The sequence below is a fragment of the Dendrobates tinctorius genome, unplaced genomic scaffold (genome assembly GCF_039654945.1).
Source record: "Dendrobates tinctorius isolate UK_male_01 unplaced genomic scaffold, ASM3965494v1 ptg000154l, whole genome shotgun sequence".
NCBI classification, from domain to species: Eukaryota; Metazoa; Chordata; class Amphibia; order Anura; family Dendrobatidae; genus Dendrobates; species Dendrobates tinctorius.
In genome coordinates, this window is record NW_027361821.1 from 4,385,598 (window position 1) to 4,403,145 (window position 17,548).

The 17,548-nt window shown below is 41.8% G+C and overlaps 1 protein-coding gene across 3 annotated transcripts in view; it reads left to right on the forward strand.

Moving 5' to 3' along the window:
- Window positions 1-15,942, forward strand: part of LAMP2 (lysosomal associated membrane protein 2) — a 55,577-nt gene extending 39,635 nt beyond the window's left edge. Inside the window, exon 9 of one of the 3 annotated variants that reach the window (XM_073547585.1) lies at window positions 8,157-15,942. In XM_073547585.1, the coding sequence (XP_073403686.1) occupies window positions 8,157-8,299 (143 nt within the window). In that variant the 3' untranslated portion in view covers window positions 8,300-15,942. Of the gene's footprint in view, window positions 1-1,728; window positions 4,481-6,677; window positions 7,214-8,156 lie in introns of those variants that run through there. The other 2 variants (XM_073547589.1, XM_073547586.1) reach the window with 2 other exon arrangements.
- Window positions 15,943-17,548: the final 1,606 nt, after the last annotated feature.

The following is a 17,548-nucleotide window of genomic DNA, read 5'->3' on the forward strand; positions in this document are numbered from 1 at the left end:
GCAGGCAGCTGTGCACTGTAGGGCTTCAGAGAAGAGACCTCCAGGGTCACTGGTATAGGGAGTGGAGACAGCGCTGATAGCAGTGGGTATATAACCTCTGGAGTAGTATAGCGCAAGTGATGTGCTGATTTGTGCTCTGGCTGCCCATGTGGAAAACGCCTGGAAAATCTGATTCAAAAAGTTGATAAAATCCTGACTCTCTTTGCGTACAAGAAAAATCGCTGATGGTCTGAATGAGGCCTTAGTTACATCAGTGTTTGGAGGACAATACCTGTGGAATAAAACCTGGCTCAAGTTTGTGCACCGATTTCTATATAAATCTATCAACTGGCTTAAAGCGTTCACTAATTTTACATTGATGGCCTGTTCTTAGGATAGGTGATCTATGTGTGATCAGCTGGGGTCCAACGCCTGCCGATTAGCTGGTGGCGGTAAGTATTTGCAGATCTGGATTTCTACGTGTAACGGCTCTGGCTAGTTATTGCACATCAATCTCATATAGATTTGAATAGGAGGCGGATGTGCAGTACCCTGTGGCAGCCGCTATAATTATACAGCCAGCTCCGCTAGTACTTCTGGGCGTAAGCCACCACTGATAACTTCTAATCGACGGGGGTGCCATACCCCAACTGATCAGACATTGATGGCTGGGCTATCAATGTAATAGTGGACAACCTATTTAAATTGTGGGCACACATGAGTCGCCCATACTTCAGGTGCAGTATGGATACAGGTAACGTAGCCTGTATACATAGCCTTTGTGTGTCTGTGACTTATCCCATACATTTCTTAATACCCTGCTGTAGTAACGTGGCATGTTATTTAATATATTTGCTGTTTATATTTATGAATCTAAAAATGAAATTTATGGCTCTGCACCACATACCTTTTTGAAGCCCCTGTAAACCACTTTCTGTAAACCATACTGATGTGATGACACTTCAAAGAGTCGGATTCTGAACCATTTATTAAAGGTTCCTTTCTTGTTTAAAATAAAATATTGGAAACCTGTGCCAGTAGGTAAAAGACAGGCACACAACACTGTTCATATGGTGCCCAAAAATTGGAATGCCTGCTTGCATTCGGGGAATCCTAGAAATGCCGTGTCCCAGAGTGCAGCCCCCATCAAGCCGAATTTCTATTATCAGTAATTTTGTTGCTGGCATGAAATGTGCCTACAGGTGATCCGTCACTGTAAATCCGAGCATTTTATCACATGGTGTATGCGGTATCTTTTGGCTATAGTGAATATTTAAAAGTTGTAAAATATGGAATTTTGGTTCCCAATCTGTACTGGTTTCCACTGCAACCCCTGAAATTCTAGAAAATGTAACCACAATTAGTAGTAGCTCCTAATAAGGTTTTCCTTTTTCTCCATGTTAATGACTGGTGAGCCAGATCTGGTTTATAACTTGTCCTTGTGATGCCACGTCTGATCAAAGCATGGGATTTTCTTAATATGTTGTGTATTGGGCTGGGTTCACACATCTGGGTTTCGCTATCTGTATCGGCTGCAGATATTCTGACCTGAATTTGAAGACGTTGTGTGTTATTAAAGCTGTAACAATGGGGTCAGGAGACTCCCCGGCCAGTTAGTGCATTGGACCATGAAACATGGATGTGTGAATCCGGCTTTTTGGTTTGACTTATTTATACTTCATTTATTTTAGAATTTATTTTTTCACCCATTTTTTTTTTTTTAATTTCTTTTTTTTCCCTCATCTACAGCTTCTGAATGTTTCCTTGACACCGACTCCATTGTAATTCCAATCATAATTGGTGCTGCGCTTGCAGGCCTGGTTGTCATTATTGTCATTGCTTACTTAATTGGTAGAAGAAAAACCTATGCCGGATATCAGACCCTGTAATTGTTGCCGCGCTCACCTCTGATTTTGCACTTTTTGAAGCTGGTGCAATCTGCAACATGTCTTCCCCACTATTGACTTTCTCAAATTGTGTTCTGTGATGCCGACATGTACCCGCGTTACAGGTAGTCGGAGTCCTTTCTCTCGTGTGATTAAAATTCTCCTCTAGTGCTGCTAAAATAAAAGGGAAGCCTGTCATTGGTTTTCTTTAGTGCTGACCATGTTCAGTTTTGCAGCGGCTTCTGTTTTACTCCAAATGTAGACATCGCATAGGGTAAGAAGGCGACTCATGGTGACCACCAAGATGGGCAAACTGGACCCCTGCTTTTACAGAAAAATAAGCCTTCAAGTTAATTAGCAAGTTGCACAGTATCCCCAAATAAATAGCCCTATACCACTACCAGATATAGAGGACATTGGACCCATAAAAAGAGTATTAAATTGAATCCACCAGTACGGACCCTCATCCAAGTCCAGGATTCAAGAAGCTTTCGAGAACATAGGATTTCTGATATCGGGGTCTAACGGAAAAATATCTTTGCACTTGGCAAGCAATCACATTTTTAATGAGCATCTTAAAAAAAAAAAAAAAAAAAAAAAAAAAAAATCAAAGCTGATCTATGATAGGTTGAAAAACAAAGGCTGGTGTTTTCTGCTAGTGGGTGCACATTTTTTAGATAAAATGGATCACAAATCTGGCAGGAGATCTGTGAATTGGTGGCTTGTTACTTAGAGTTCACTCCCTGCTTTGAAAGGGGTTAACAGTGAGCGAACGTGCTCGATGAGGAATTATCTGAGCATACTCGGGTGCTTTGTTTAACAGCTGCAACACCTTCCTGGACTGACTGTTTTTGGCAATCCCTGCATGTGTTGCTGCTGTCGAACAGCCACGAGACATGCAGCTGCAGGGACTCGAACATGGTGTTAGAGCACACCGAAGACCCTGTTGGCACACAAGCATGCTCACATAATACCTTTATTCAAGCACGTTCACTCATCACTAGTGACAGGCCACCCTAGAAATTGCCATGCTACACACTTATCCATATGATGCAGATTTTTTTTATTTTTTAGATCTGTTCCGATCTCATCCACACAGCTAGTACTGTAACCTGCTGCAGATTTTCTATGGTCTGCAGCATCTCCGTTACTCATGCATTTACCCATAGATGGCTGATGAAGGAGGCACGTTGTGTTATGATTATGTAACTTTTTGTTTGGGATTTCTGTTTTTTCCTTTGTGTGAATATGTATACTTCTGATATGTTGCTATCTAATTTTCAAAACAAAATATTTTAGGTAAAATATTTTTGGTAACACTTTAGTACACCCTTAACCCCTCCAGACTTGAATTGTTAAACTGACCCAGTGCTTTAGTCAGTGTTCACATCATGTTTTACCATACGTTCAATGAGTCCTTCGTGGCTTATGTCCAAACCCCTCAGAACGGAGGTTTGGACTGCGTCTCGCTGCCAGGCTCAACACGGAGCACTCTGTGATGCCATTTGCATCATTGCCATCAGTGGGCCCTCTCAGTCCACGCACCCAAATTTTGTTTTGCAGGAGTTTGGATATAAGCCACGAATGTAGGGTCAAGTGTGATGTGAGCATTGCGTCACTGGTTTACGCTGAAGCGCATATTTAATCAATTCTTTACCACGGTCTTCATCTTTGAATCTTTTTAAAATTGCCTCTTGAATAGTTGACCATGTAAAGAAACCAAAGCCATGTCCTGTGACAGGAGGTCTCGGCCTATGGTTAAAGGGAATCTGTCACGTTGTACATGCAGTCACATCTTGGGATGGAGAAGATGAGCAGAATACCGAATCTCTTCCAACAAACATGTATATAACTTGTATTTTATTCATTGACATCATGGTCTGTGTGCATAGGAGTCCAGTGGGTGGTACTAAACAGTGATTGACAGTCTTCCCTATATAACTGTGCTGCAGAGATTGTTGTTAGTCATGGAGTAGGACCGCCCACTGGACTCCTATGCTACGACACCAAGGATTTAAATGAATGATATGCAATGTTTACTGAAGCTTTCCCAACAAGGGTGTAGATCGATCTGACCCGCTCCTCCTGCTCGATAACATCCTGCCTGCAGATCAGATACGACTTTCTACAAGTTCCTTTTAAATTGGCTGCCCAATACATATGTGTTTATCACCTGACTGTAGCTGCTATAGAGTTGAATGTTGGTCTCATTTTTGGGACCCCCACTGATCGGAAAATGGGGTAAATGTAGCATCGCTGTACATGCTTGCTCATCGCGCTACTCTCCTATGGGGCTGACAGATTTTGCCTTTTGGTCAGTCTTATAGAAGTGACTGGGAGCTGGTCGCACACGTGCACCAATGCTACATTCACACCCCGAGTCAGTGTTCATTGGAATCGTGTATAATCTTTTACAATGGTCAACCCAAAAGTATAAACTAACTACTGTTGATTTCCTTCTGTAATAAAATATATTTAACAAAAAAAAATGAATAATGTCCGTGTGCTTCTGTATGTAGTGTTCGTCTTTGTATGTAAGATTTTGGTCTGGTTAAATTTGATTATATATGATTTGATTTTATAACCAAACAATAAAACCGAGTGATTAAAATGTTGGATGTAAATTATTTTAGTGTTTTTCTTTAGAGCCTTTATTAGCTGAGGAAGTGGAGTAGCATCATTGTCGGTAAACATCACATAGTGGCTCTTACCTTTTACAGTTTGGCAAATTCCAGTATGGATGATCCTGTTTAAGCAGAGATGACGCTTCAGAAAACTGTTCTTAGGATGCTGATGGACCGGTCTATTCACATGCCCCTCTGCCCCGAGCCCAGCGTTCCACCACCAAACTTGTGACCTAAAATAAAGTCACTTGAACAGATAAGAAACCGCTGCTCGCCACAACACTCCTGTGATATTGTTTGTCATGAGATCACTCGTGGATGCCAAGAGGAAAAGTGTTTGGTTTTTTCCAGGTCCTTTTAAATGGTTGTCCAGCTGTGAACAACCCCTTTTTAAGTAGAGAATCCATTAAAATGAATGCTATGGGTGTACACTTATGTATTACCACCTTAGGCCTTGCACTAGTCATGATACTAAGAGTCAAAAACACCAAAGATCCATATGTTACACAGTGAATCCCGACCCAGAGGACCCCTGCATTAGGCGTAATAAAAATTGATCGGACCAGAACTTGTGGACAATGGTATTGGGTTTTAATGCCACCCTTGGCTGATCAATCATTATGTATTGTTAGATGGGTTTATCACTTATGGTTGAATGATTGAGGGTGATCTGGACGCTATGCTTCTCTTAATACATCCTAGAGCTGTTAGCCTTTAATGCTGCTGCATCACACTGTTGACTGATGTGCAGTCTGTGATCTATTAGTATACCTAAGTCTTTCACACGTGCTGTTGCTTAGTTCTATTCCTCCCATTCTGTAGATGTAATTTTCGATTTCTTTGCCCAGATGTAGAATCTTGCATTTCTTCCTGCTAAATACCATTCTATTAGTTGCTGCCCATTGTTCCAGCTTATCTAGATCCTTTCTGTCTTCTCTGTTAGCTATCCTTTCTACCTTTGCATCATCTGCAAATTTGATTAGTTTACCTTCAGTTCCCTTATCTAGATCACTTATAAAAATATTGAACACTGGGGCCAGGACAGACCCTTGTGGTACCCCCACTTGAAACACTTCCAATTGCATGTGCAACCATTTTAATACCACTGAGTACTATCAATGAGCCAGTTATTAATCCACCTAACCGTAGCCTTGTCAAGCCCATACTTGGTAAATTTTTCAATAAGGATAGTATGAGATACATAAGTGATTTGCTGAAGTAAAATTGCTGCCAGCCAGTGGTGGAGGTGGGGTTACACAAAATAGCCTGATTATCGGGCAGCAATCATCATGATTAAGGGTGTGTAGCCATCTGAAATGCGTCGCATATCCTGTAACTTACAACGCTGATGTTTTACCCTCTGCTGAGTACTTTTGGTGAATATAGAAAGAAGTTTGTTCACAAGTTCGTTGTGGATTTTCTTCTGTTTTGTGATTGTTCCACACCTTGACACAGCTTTGCCTGTGCTCTGAACACCTAAGGATATCTATTACGGTGAGCTGGGACTTGCGGTATTTCTGTAGCCGTGTAATGTTAATCTCCTGCTGATAAAACATTGATTGTAATGAAACAAAGCAGCACTGCCTAGTAAATGATTGCATCCTGGAATCTGCTGCTCTTGCCCTATATTATGCTGCTCTCAGATTAAATGACAAAATCCAGCTGACAGATTCCCTTTTAAATGTATTTGATAGACCATTAGTGAGCATGTGCGACCACTGCTCTATTAACACTTCACAAGAAAGGAGGCACACTTGTGTGGTTGATCAATGGCAGACTCGGCAATCGTAGGTCACGTACATAGATTTGATAAAAATTATGATAATGCATGATTGCAGGGACCCCTATTGATCACAATGGGATCAGCTCTGTGTGACTGTTAGAGAGCATGTGCAACCAGTAATATTAAATGGATCTAGATTTTAAATTACTGAGAAGGGAATACGAGACCTTGATTGTCACTACAACTAATCCTCCTCGGAAGTATGATCTATAGAGACAGTATGGATTGTGAATCATCTGAAAGGTGAAAACAGTACAAGATGTCACAGAAGGACACTACTCGTGCCCTCAAATTTGTCGTTTTTGGGGTGGCTTTTTTTTCTTTAACTTTTAACCCTTCCTCATAAATGTGAGCCTTTTTTTTTTTTTTTTTTTTTTCTTCTTTTGTTCTATGTCCTCCACATAGCGGAAGATTGCTTTGCAGATCAGAACTTCACAGTTCCAATAGTCGTGGGAGCAGCTTTGGGAGTCCTTGTAGTCCTAGTGATGGTGGCTTATTTCATTGGTCTCAGGAATCGGCATTCAGCTGGATATGAACACTTTTAAGGATTCTAAGAGTTGATATTGGTGCTGGAAATATTTGCACGGTGCAAAATATCAGAACTGACTTGACGGCTTACGTTGGCCTTTAAGCTTTAATTTTGCCGGTAACCTCAATGCAAGCTTATTTTCTTCTACTGATTGTACTGTATTTCATCATGTCCGATACCACCTCTGTATGGGAATGTATGTATTAATTATCTTTGTATTATGATATATGAACACTGCTCCAATGCTAGTTTACTATTTGGAATGTGTAATTTATATATGTTCCAAATTTTTGTTAAAATGTTAATTTACGTAAATTTTCTTTAATTACTATACCATGATGCCACTTTTGAGGGTTGTCTGCTCTCCTGAAATGTCTGTTTCAGTAAATACTTTCATTTTTTTCTTAGAAAAGTGCATTGTCCCTGAATTGTATGAATAAGGTCGCAACTGTACGTTAACAGTCCCCACATGGATCGGTCTCTGCACTCGGACTGAAGGGTCTCCATGCAGATGCTGTCCTTGGTCGGACTTGAGCCTGACACTGCATGGCAACAATGGGGAAAAAATTCAAAGGGTCTCTGTCCTTACATAAGGACTGTTCAAACCAAGTCCTGCCGCTTGATGCATCATGACGGGGCCAATCATTTATATACACTGAAAAGATGCCAGAGACTTTATTTTGCATCTTAACTGACCTTCATTGTTGGCTGCAGGTGCAGAAAGAAACACATCTGGGTTAATGTAGTTACTAGTGATGAGTGAACGTGCGGGGATAAGGTGTTATCTGAGCATGCTCATGTGCTATCAGAGTGTCTTCAGCGCGCTTGAATACTATGTTCGAGTCCCCGCAGCTGCATGTCTCCCGGCTGTTTGACAAGCCATGCATTTGTTGCAGCTGTCGAAAAGCCGTGGGCACGCTAATATTTATTTGAGCACGCTGAAGACCTTCGGTTAGCACACGAGTATGCTCGGATAACCCCTTATCTGAGCGCATTCTATCATCACGAGTAACTACCCTTTAAGGCAGTTTTTCCCACCATATTCATTTCTAATATATAATGTTACCATGAAGGTATAGTCACAAGATATCAGATCAGCTTATAGAGAAATCACCCAAACTGGTCTCTTCTGGTGCGGTTGACCCCATGAATTTAGCAGGTGGTTGGACTGCCACGGTACACACAAACTTTTTATATGTTCAGAAGACATTGTTTTCATGCAATATTTGAGATCTGTTGTCCCTTCTGTGCTTTTTTTTTGGGGGGGGGGGGGGGGGGTTTAGTGTTTGTACAGTTTAAGAATAGGATGGGCCCTTATATGGCTTCTCATGTTTTCTTCTCTTTTTCCCCAACAGCTGAAGATTGCTTTGCTGACTCTGATCTGAGCTTTCTTATTCCAATCGTGGTGGGGGCTGTTCTTGTATTTCTGATAATACTTGTCTTTATATCCTACCTAATTGGACGGCAGAAAAGTCGCACGGGCTATCAGTCTGTATGATGCCAAACTCATTGCTTTCTCCTTTCTATACTTTCAACTAAATCCTTTATTCTTGTACAATGCTAACCTCTCTATGCATAGGTGATATTAAAGCCCTGATGTAACAGTTGGTTTAAAAAAAAAAAAAAAAAATGGAATTGGTTTATGTATATCAGCTCTCGGGTGCATTATTCAGATAAGTGGATATTTTTCTACATTCAATCTACGATCAGGAATCCTTATCCACCAAGTCTATATGGTTCATATGAGCGGTCATTGAGTGCCAGAACTGGATTGGATCCAATCAGAGAAACACCTTAATTTGTGGATAATGCTCCACTCTGATAGGCCTAGTACATACAGAGTAACAAACCACATGAAATTCACTATATAATGAACATGTAAATGAGAAAATCAAGGGATGGATGGATATATAATAATAATTTTTTTTTTTTTTTTTTGGAGGGGGGAGACCAGGCTGAAAACTCAGATTGGATGCTCTAGCGTAGCACTTTTCACCTCTAGTTAATGGGCTTAATCAACATCTGCTTTTTTCTGTACCAATAAGCTGAGGCTGGCTGGAGATGTGTTGCCAAAATATTTAATTTTCTTACTAGTCCAAAGGTAGACCTAATGACTAGCGCATGATACCTGCCACTTGTGCATGCAACCTGGCAGATTCTATAATATCTACCTGTTTTCCATGCAGAGCAGCTCTTCCGCTTCCAGGCTGCTTTGTCTTTGTTGGTGTGACTGCTGATGTCATGCTGATTGACGGCCACCTTCCTGCAGTTATGCAGTGGGGCTCCAGCTGTCGATCAGCATGACATCTGCATTCACACCCCATCAACCGAGCGGAAGCGGAGCAGTTCCATGAGCGGTCTGACTGCTTGGAGTCGGCGTTGGGAACAAAAAGGCAGGTTATTGACTACATGCTGGTAAATTCTTGGGCTCAGTGTTATCAATAAGATAAAATTTAGTGGCATATTGGGCCCTGTTTGTTTAAAAGTTGCCTATAAGGTGGTGATTTAGGGCACTATAGGGCATCCAAGGGACCGCTGCTGAGGAGTGGTGGCTCCAATGTTGAGTAGGGTGCCAACCTCTGCTGGCAGGGAGAATTGAGTTGGTAGGGCAATCTAGTACACCCCATTATTGCCAACTTTTATATCCTGTTCTATATTTGTATTGGTGTATATCTCACCCACTGTTTGCTGCAATACTTAGGTTGCGTATAGACAGTTTGTTGGAGCATAAAAACACCTCTGATTCATGTGGTCAAGTTGTATTGGGATTGAGACAAGTAGGGCATTCCAGGACAGCCGCTGAGCAGCGGGGACACCATTTCTCTTCCCTAGAGAGCTAACCTCCGCTGTTAGGTTGAGGCTAAGTACAGGTACGATATCGAGGTGACTTATTTACTATCCGTTGTGAATATGCATTGTTTGTCTTTTTTTTTTTTTTGGACTATTTTAAGGTGTATTAATAAAATGCAATATTTTAAGGAGGGACTTTATATATCATAGCCTAAGTTCTTGGACCCATTAAAAAAAAGTCTCAGATAACCCCTTTTGAAACTATTGAGTCTTTAACATATATAAATGTTGAAGTGGACATAGTAGCATATAACCTTGATTATACTAATCACACAGATTCTGAACGTCAACTGTTCAGACGGGGGGGAAGGTGGTACAAAAGCTCTGGCCCTGCAAAACTATCGTTCCGGTTCTGTTTAGTTCTCTCATTAATAGTCATCAGATTTCACTGCATAGTATCATATATGCCTGTGTACTTTGGCCCTAACACTTAGCATGATTTATCAGATAATTTTTTGCTAGTTTTCTGGATAAATAATTGAAAAGTTGCAAGTTTTTTTTTTTTTAGTTTTTCCACCATTTGTTCCAGCTGCAGCAACTTTTACATAGTGATCAAAGCTTGAAAATGGTCAAATATTTTTGACAAACATCATAATTTACACCACAAAAAATGGTATAAATGTTGACAAGTGAAGGTCGGCTTTGTACCGGAGTATCGTTCCTGGCAGTAGTACACGACAGTTGACTGATGGTCAGATTCATTAATGGGCACGTATCTGGATCTTTTATTGAATGTTTCATTTTGCTCAAGTGCTCCCTCAACTTAGACAAGGGCTACATGGCAACTTTAATTGTGACACTTGCCGCTTGGCCAAAGATTGCTAGATATCGCTGCTACGGCACAGCACAACACAAGCGATTTCGGGTTGCATCACTATCGCCCAGAGTAGTGCGACCACTACAAGCAAGTCACATATCCAGACCTGGATGGCATCTCATTCGGTCTGGCAGATTGGAGGTTACATAGGAGGCCAAGATAATAACGAAATTCCATTAACTAGAATACAAATACAGTGCAAAAATGGATGTAAATGGGGTGTCAACTCCCTTTTCTACATTGTTCCTTATACAGAATTGATGTTCAGTATTAATGGGCTTATGTTGTAGCGAATTTGACTCCATATCTACGTTTCAAATTGCACTGAAGAGAATCTGTCTCCAGGTTTTTGCAACCCCATATGAGTAGCATGATGTAGGGGCCAAGATCTGGATTCCAGCAATGTCATTTACTTTACTGGGTGCTGTATTTGATAAACTACTTTCTCTGCTGCAAATCTTTCAGTTCTTGGAAGGTGGAGCTCTGTATGATCCCGCCCACACCACTGTGCATAGTCAGAAAGCTGCCAATCAGTGATGTCGGGGTTGAATTACCTGTTTACCGGCTTGAGTTCTATAGTGATCTCCTGCTGATAAAACAATGATTTTATAAAAACTACAGCAAGCAGCCCAGTAAATAACACATTGTTGGAATCTGGGTCTCTAGCTCTATATCATGCTACTCCCAGACGGGGTCGTAAAACCTGGTGAAAGGTTCCCTATGAAATACAGATTCACAAATCCACTTTGCCTGTCTGTGGCTATTGCTCCAATGTCTGCTACCTGAAATGCGTGCACTGCCTGCCTGAGCCCAATCACTAACATTAGCCCATTTTCCCAAGAAACACAAATGGCGCTTTTTTTTTTTTTCATGCTGAAAATCTGCTTTAAATCGTTCCAAGTAAAGCAGATGTAATTTCATGAAAACTTGTATCTGCAGTGCATCCCCTGATGGTGAACTTGGCATTTTTTGGAGCATTTTCTTCCCTATAGGCTTTTAGGAAGAGCCTGTAAGAAACAATGTAGGGCAGAATCAAAACTTTTTTTGTGTGTAGAAAAAAATAAAACAAAACGCTGCTTCAACTCTGCACCCAAAATTCAGGGAAAAAAACACTGCAAAAATGCAATAATCCAAGAAGTCTGTTGTTGCTGCATTTTTTTTCTGCTGCTTTTTAGCCCCAAATATGCATTTTAGGCTACTTTCACACTAGCATTGGCCGACGTACGTCGCAATGCGTCGTTTTGGAGAAAAAACGCATCCTGCAAAGTTGCCCGCAGGATGCGTTTTTTATCCATAGACTTACATTAGCGATGTATGGGCACACGTCGCATCCATCGTGCGACGGATGAGTCGTGTATTGGCGGCCGCGATGCACTCAAACGGTACATGTAACGTTTTTTGGTGCGTTGTCTCCGCCATTTTCGACCACGCATGTGCGGCTGAAACTCCGCCCCCTCCTCCCCGGACATTACAATGGGGCAGCGGATGCGTTGAAAAACTGCATCCGCTGCCCCCGTTGTGCACAACTTTCACAACGTGCGACGGTACGTCGCCCCGACGCAGGGTGACGGCCGTTGCGCGACGCTAGTGTGAAAGTAGCCTAAACTACATCTGAATGCTTTAGAGCCAGCAACACCCATCCCCCAACACAGGGAGTAACATAGTACACTTCTTGAGGTTATTGTTGTATTCTGTGTATTAGAATCGTGTAAGGTTCACCGGTGTCCATTATCATGAACCCGTCAGCTGATACGTGCTTTCTGATCCAAAATGTATCATTCACTGTTAGTATTAGCTCAGCCAGGTATGTTTGACTCTGAAATGCTGCAACGTTTCGGAGAAAAATGTATTTGTTGCTGACCGAGCCGCTCTGTCGAATAGTCAGACTGGTGGATCCCCGGCGGCTTCTTCCTTACTGCTGCCTGTATAGGCAGAGGCCTGTTGGTTCAGGAGACCTGCCTGTACTACTAGTGCACAGCACAGTCCCTGGAGCATATGAAAAGTGTTTTTCTCTGAAATGCCATAGCCTGGGCAGCATATAACAGGCTTTCTTTAAAGGGGTTGTCCAGTCCCAATAGTTAAGTCTGCCATCACAGTTTTAAACCCAGGACCAGAAGATATGTATGAGTTATAATACTGCACTTGTATGGAGCATGGTTGCGCTCTGTAGTTGGCCATGCCCACTGGCCAGCCCTGCCCCTAGATGAGGTGTGGCCTCGCACAATACAAGTGTTTGGAGCGGGCCGTGCCCACAGGCTGAGAGCTATGTACTCATACGTACCCCCGATCCTGGCTCAGAAACCTGTGGACCTCGCAGTGCACAGTGTGTGCCCTTGGTGCATTCAAGTGAACTGCGGACTTATCGATTCGGACTCGACAACCCCTTTTAAGCTACTACTTTCTCTTAGAATTATGAACTTAGTCTACAACTTTGTCTAATATGTTACGAGCAACACACAAGGTTTGTAAAGAAGCATCCTTTACAGGGTTTTCCTGGGATAGAATAAAAGTCATTAAACAATAGGTTCCTAAATGCCTTCAAGTAGCAAATGACACTTGCTTAGGCCAGTGTTAGTATTTGTAGGACATTTAGATGGTTACCCTTTTATTAGAGTGTAATGGGGTAGGTGCGAGCATGTGCACTAAGTCAGATTGCACATGCTCACACTGCTGTCTATCCTATCTGAATGCTACGCTGCTGCTGTGACCTGCACCATGTACCGTCAGGAGGCTTCTTACTCCACAGGCTCTGCTTCCTGTCCTGACTACCTCTCAATCAGTGTAAAACGATGGTGGCCGTTTAAATGTACTTTAGTGACTACCTCCCCTAGAGAAAATAATTGTGATTTGCTAATTAAAGTTATTTTGTAATTTTTATATTTTTTTCTTTTATCCATTTTAGCGCTCGGCCCGGAGACCCCCTTAAGGGTATAATACTGTGTTCTTCAGCTGGTGAGCTTGGTTCATGTATCATTTGCCCCAATAACTGCACACAAGGTCCGGTGATAACTTGCCTTTACACTGAAAATGCTACATTTCTTTCTAGTACAGAAAAATGTTGTGTTTCTCCAGCAGAGGCCAGATTCTCTACATGACCAAAGGGCCTTGTGTGCTGTAACCAATATTTTCTGTTTTGTACCATTTACTAAATTATTCCTTTTAGGATTTGTAGACCTAACAACAACAAAAAAAAAATTGCACAGATTTTAGCTCTCCGGCAATCCTGTACCCTATTACACATGGTCTCAGTGCAATAAATAAAAACCACTTTTTGTCAGATAAGCACCATGGTTGTACATGGTCGAGCCCGGGGGTTACAGCTCATGTCCCTTCCTGAGTAGAGCTGAACAGCAATACTAATTGCCCAAAAAGCACAGGTGCCAATCTTTTATCATCCACTAGTTTTTGATGAGTTGCAATACCACCTCCCATGCATGAGGGGCACTAGTTTTGGAAAATGAGATTTTATATAGTTTCCAGAACCTAGGCTGGTGTCACATGTATGAGGCTGTTGAGCTCGGGTGAGGAGATTCGCGGTCAGTCCACACTCAGACTGTGAGTGTGCGACATGCGAAACTGGCATTATACTGAAGAAGAAAGGATGCCAGCTCATTTGTTGCGACAATATGATGTAGGAGTTTATACATTCGTACTGACCAGATGTAGGAAAATTCAGAAAAAGTGGCGGTATCCAGCTCCAGTAAAAAGTGAAATCCTTTGTTATAAACCATTAATAATCGACTCCATGCTTTAACATCTGTCTCACCATGTCTTGTTGTGTCATCATCATGAAGTCGATTTTTAATTGTTTATTATAAAGTATTCTACTTTTAACTGGAGCTGGATACCAATACTTTTTCTGAAACCTTAGCCATAAGATATTAGGGTCCATTACCCCCTCCTCTAACGGACTTGTGCACTTGATCTTTGTACTGATATTTCTTATTGGACATAGGATTATTTAAAGATGCAAAAGCGGGTACACATTAACGACAAATGGGGCGGCAAAACACACCATTTCTGCCATTCATCACAAACGGCACAATTCTATAAATGTTCAATACCTGGGATATGTATAGTGAGCGTGTAGAAGCTTCTACCATCGGTGGAGAATCCTTCACACCACAGAGTTGTTCAATAGGTTACAAATGCACATGTCCTCAAGCACAACAGATTATTATTGCAATGCATATACTGACTCTTATTGTGGGTAAATGTGTAAAACCTTGTATTCTGCTAGTCCTCCATATTCCATACTAACTGTGAGGCTGAGTTCACACGTGGCGGTGTTTTCGCGGCGGTTTTGCCGCAAAAATGCAAAAAATAAGCATCCCATGCAAACCTATGGGATTCCGCGATGCTGTGCTAATGCTGCTTTTTTTTCCGCAGCAGAATTGCTTCACGGTAAAAAACGCAGCATGCTCATTAATTTAGCGGAATCGCGGTGATCCCGCACTCATAGGATTGCATCGTTCCGCTTACTTCCCGCATGTGGCTGTGCACACCATGCAAAAAGTAAGCAGAACATTTGCAGATGGTACCCACGGTCTGGAGGAGAGGAGACTGTCCTCCAGGCTCTGGGCACCATATCCCTGTAAAAAATAGAATTAAAATAAAAAATAGTTATTCTCACCTTCCGGCATCCCGCGCAGCCTTCCCGCCTCTCCCCACCCTCCCGGTCCCAGTAATCCTTTGCGAGAATGACCGCGATGACGTCAAGATCTCACGAGAGCACGATGTCTCGCGGTCATTCGCACAAAGGATGACTGGGAGCGTGGAGAGAGGCGGGAAGGCTGCGTGGGACGCCGGAAGGTGAGACTACCAATATTTTTTTTATTTTTTACATTTTGTCTTTTACTACTGATGCCGCATAGGCAGCATCAGTAGTAAAAAGTTGGTCACACTTGTCAAACACTATGTTTGACGAGTGTGACCAACCTGTCAATCAGTTCTCCAAGCGATGCTCCAGATTGCTTGGAAAACGCTAGCATTCTGCAAGCTAATTATGCTTGCAAATCGCTAGTTTTTCTGCGGGAAAATCATGGGAATTTAAAATGTGATTTTCCCGCGGAATGGCATTCCGGAATTCTCGCGGTAACTTCCGCGAGAGTTCCGCTACATGTGAACGTAGCCTTAAATATATTTTACCAAGTGATTAACCACAGGGATGTGGATATGTCTCCCTCAAAGTATTTGACCAGTGCCAGACCTTTGCTTGTTCGTGTGGATATGTTCGTCAGAGATCTCCCGTTCATCCTAGTGGCTCGAAAAATAAAATTTTTGCATTTCAGGATGTAATGTGCAAATGTCTGAGTGCCAGTATGGGCGGCTTGAAGCTGTCATATGAATCCTTGAGTGCCTTTTAAATTGATCATGTTTTATGTCTGTTCTATAAAAGATCACCAGAAGAAAACATTAATATATTATCTGACCTGTATGTGCAAAAATTAAAAAAAAAACACCTTGGAAAGTAATTTTTGTTTGGTGTGATTTACTACTTTTATCTTTTGTTTTTGTCTGCCCATGTTTTGTGTTTGTGGTCACAGGAAGTTCTGTCTGCTGTATAATACACTGCCCCTCTCTACTACACAGACTTGCTTTAGCTTACTTTCACTTGAGAGGCATAAAAATTGCAGTTGCAGTAACCCAAATTCAGATTAGATGAAATTTCAGAAAAACTCTGAGGTTGAATAAATAGTGAAACTACGCTTTAAAGGGAATCAGTCAGTAGGATTATCCCTCCTAAGTCATCTATATGGACATTTACGTCATAGGAAGCTGAGTAAAATGATACCTGATATCTGTGATCCAATGTTTTTATTCCAGAGAAATTCACGGTTTTTATATATGGGCCGGACACTGATCTGCATGAGAATTTGCCTCCAGAGATTATTGTAAATGAAAGGTAAGTGTTGTGTGATGGCTGCCGCTCTCCTGATCTCACTGCAGAGCTGTGTGTGAGTATACCTGACACATCTGCAGGCTTAATCTCACAGGAGCCAATACAATACAGCAGAGTTGTGAGAACTGCAGTAAATGTGTTTACCTCCTTTCAAAGTTCAGTTCTATGTTCCTACATGTCTCACACTGGTGACACCCCTCTTTATTAAAAACAGGCCGATTTCTTATGCAGATTTGTGTCCATCCCATAGCCCTGAACATATTAAAAACATGGATTTCCCTGGACTAAGATGTCAGATCACAGATAAAGTATCATGTTATTCAGCTTCCTATGACCTGCACACCTTTAGGCTATGTGCACACGCTGCGGATTTGCAGGTAAAATGACCTGCGGTTTGACACCTGGACAAGGGAATAGGTGGCAAACCGCAGCGGAATCCGCAGAAAGATCCTGATTAGACGCCTGTAACCTAGCCAAGCCACTTTTCACGATGTGTACTGACGAGGGGCAGTACCCAGAAACAGTGTATGCAAATTAAAATTTTGGCTTTTTAAGTCATGTGGCAAGGCTCGTTAGAGGGTCGATACTGCCTTTTAGGATGGCTACTTCCAATAGGTGGCACTAGAGTTCTAGTCCTCTACCTCCCTGAAGCGACCGTTGGCTTTTGCGGTAATGCACATCTTATCTAGCCAGCGGCTTCCGCCTGAAAACTGATCATGCCCCTTCATGTAACTGCTTTTACGGTTTCTGACCTCTGAAGTGGATTAATAGTTTTTATGACTGAAAACTGTACAATGAAACAGGTGATGTTTCTATTTTATGTTTTTATTCCTATCAGTGTAGCGGAAGACTATAGCATTTCGGCAGCAGAAAACAATGTGCTACGTACCCCCATACCCCTGCCCAGGTCTCACAAATAAAAATGGCTGATAATTTATAAATTATAATTTGTGCATGAATAATGTTGATTACCCCCTTACTACAGTGTCACACACAGAACAAGAACATCACATTAATACTTTGACTCGTGTCCTAAAACTGTCATGGGTGGAAGAACACCCATTGTTGCCTACAGCAACCAATTAACGTAAAGTCTTAATTACTGCACCATAGGAACAAATCTGACTGGTTTCTATCGGCAACATGGACAGGCGGTTATGGGACGAGGACCTCGCAAT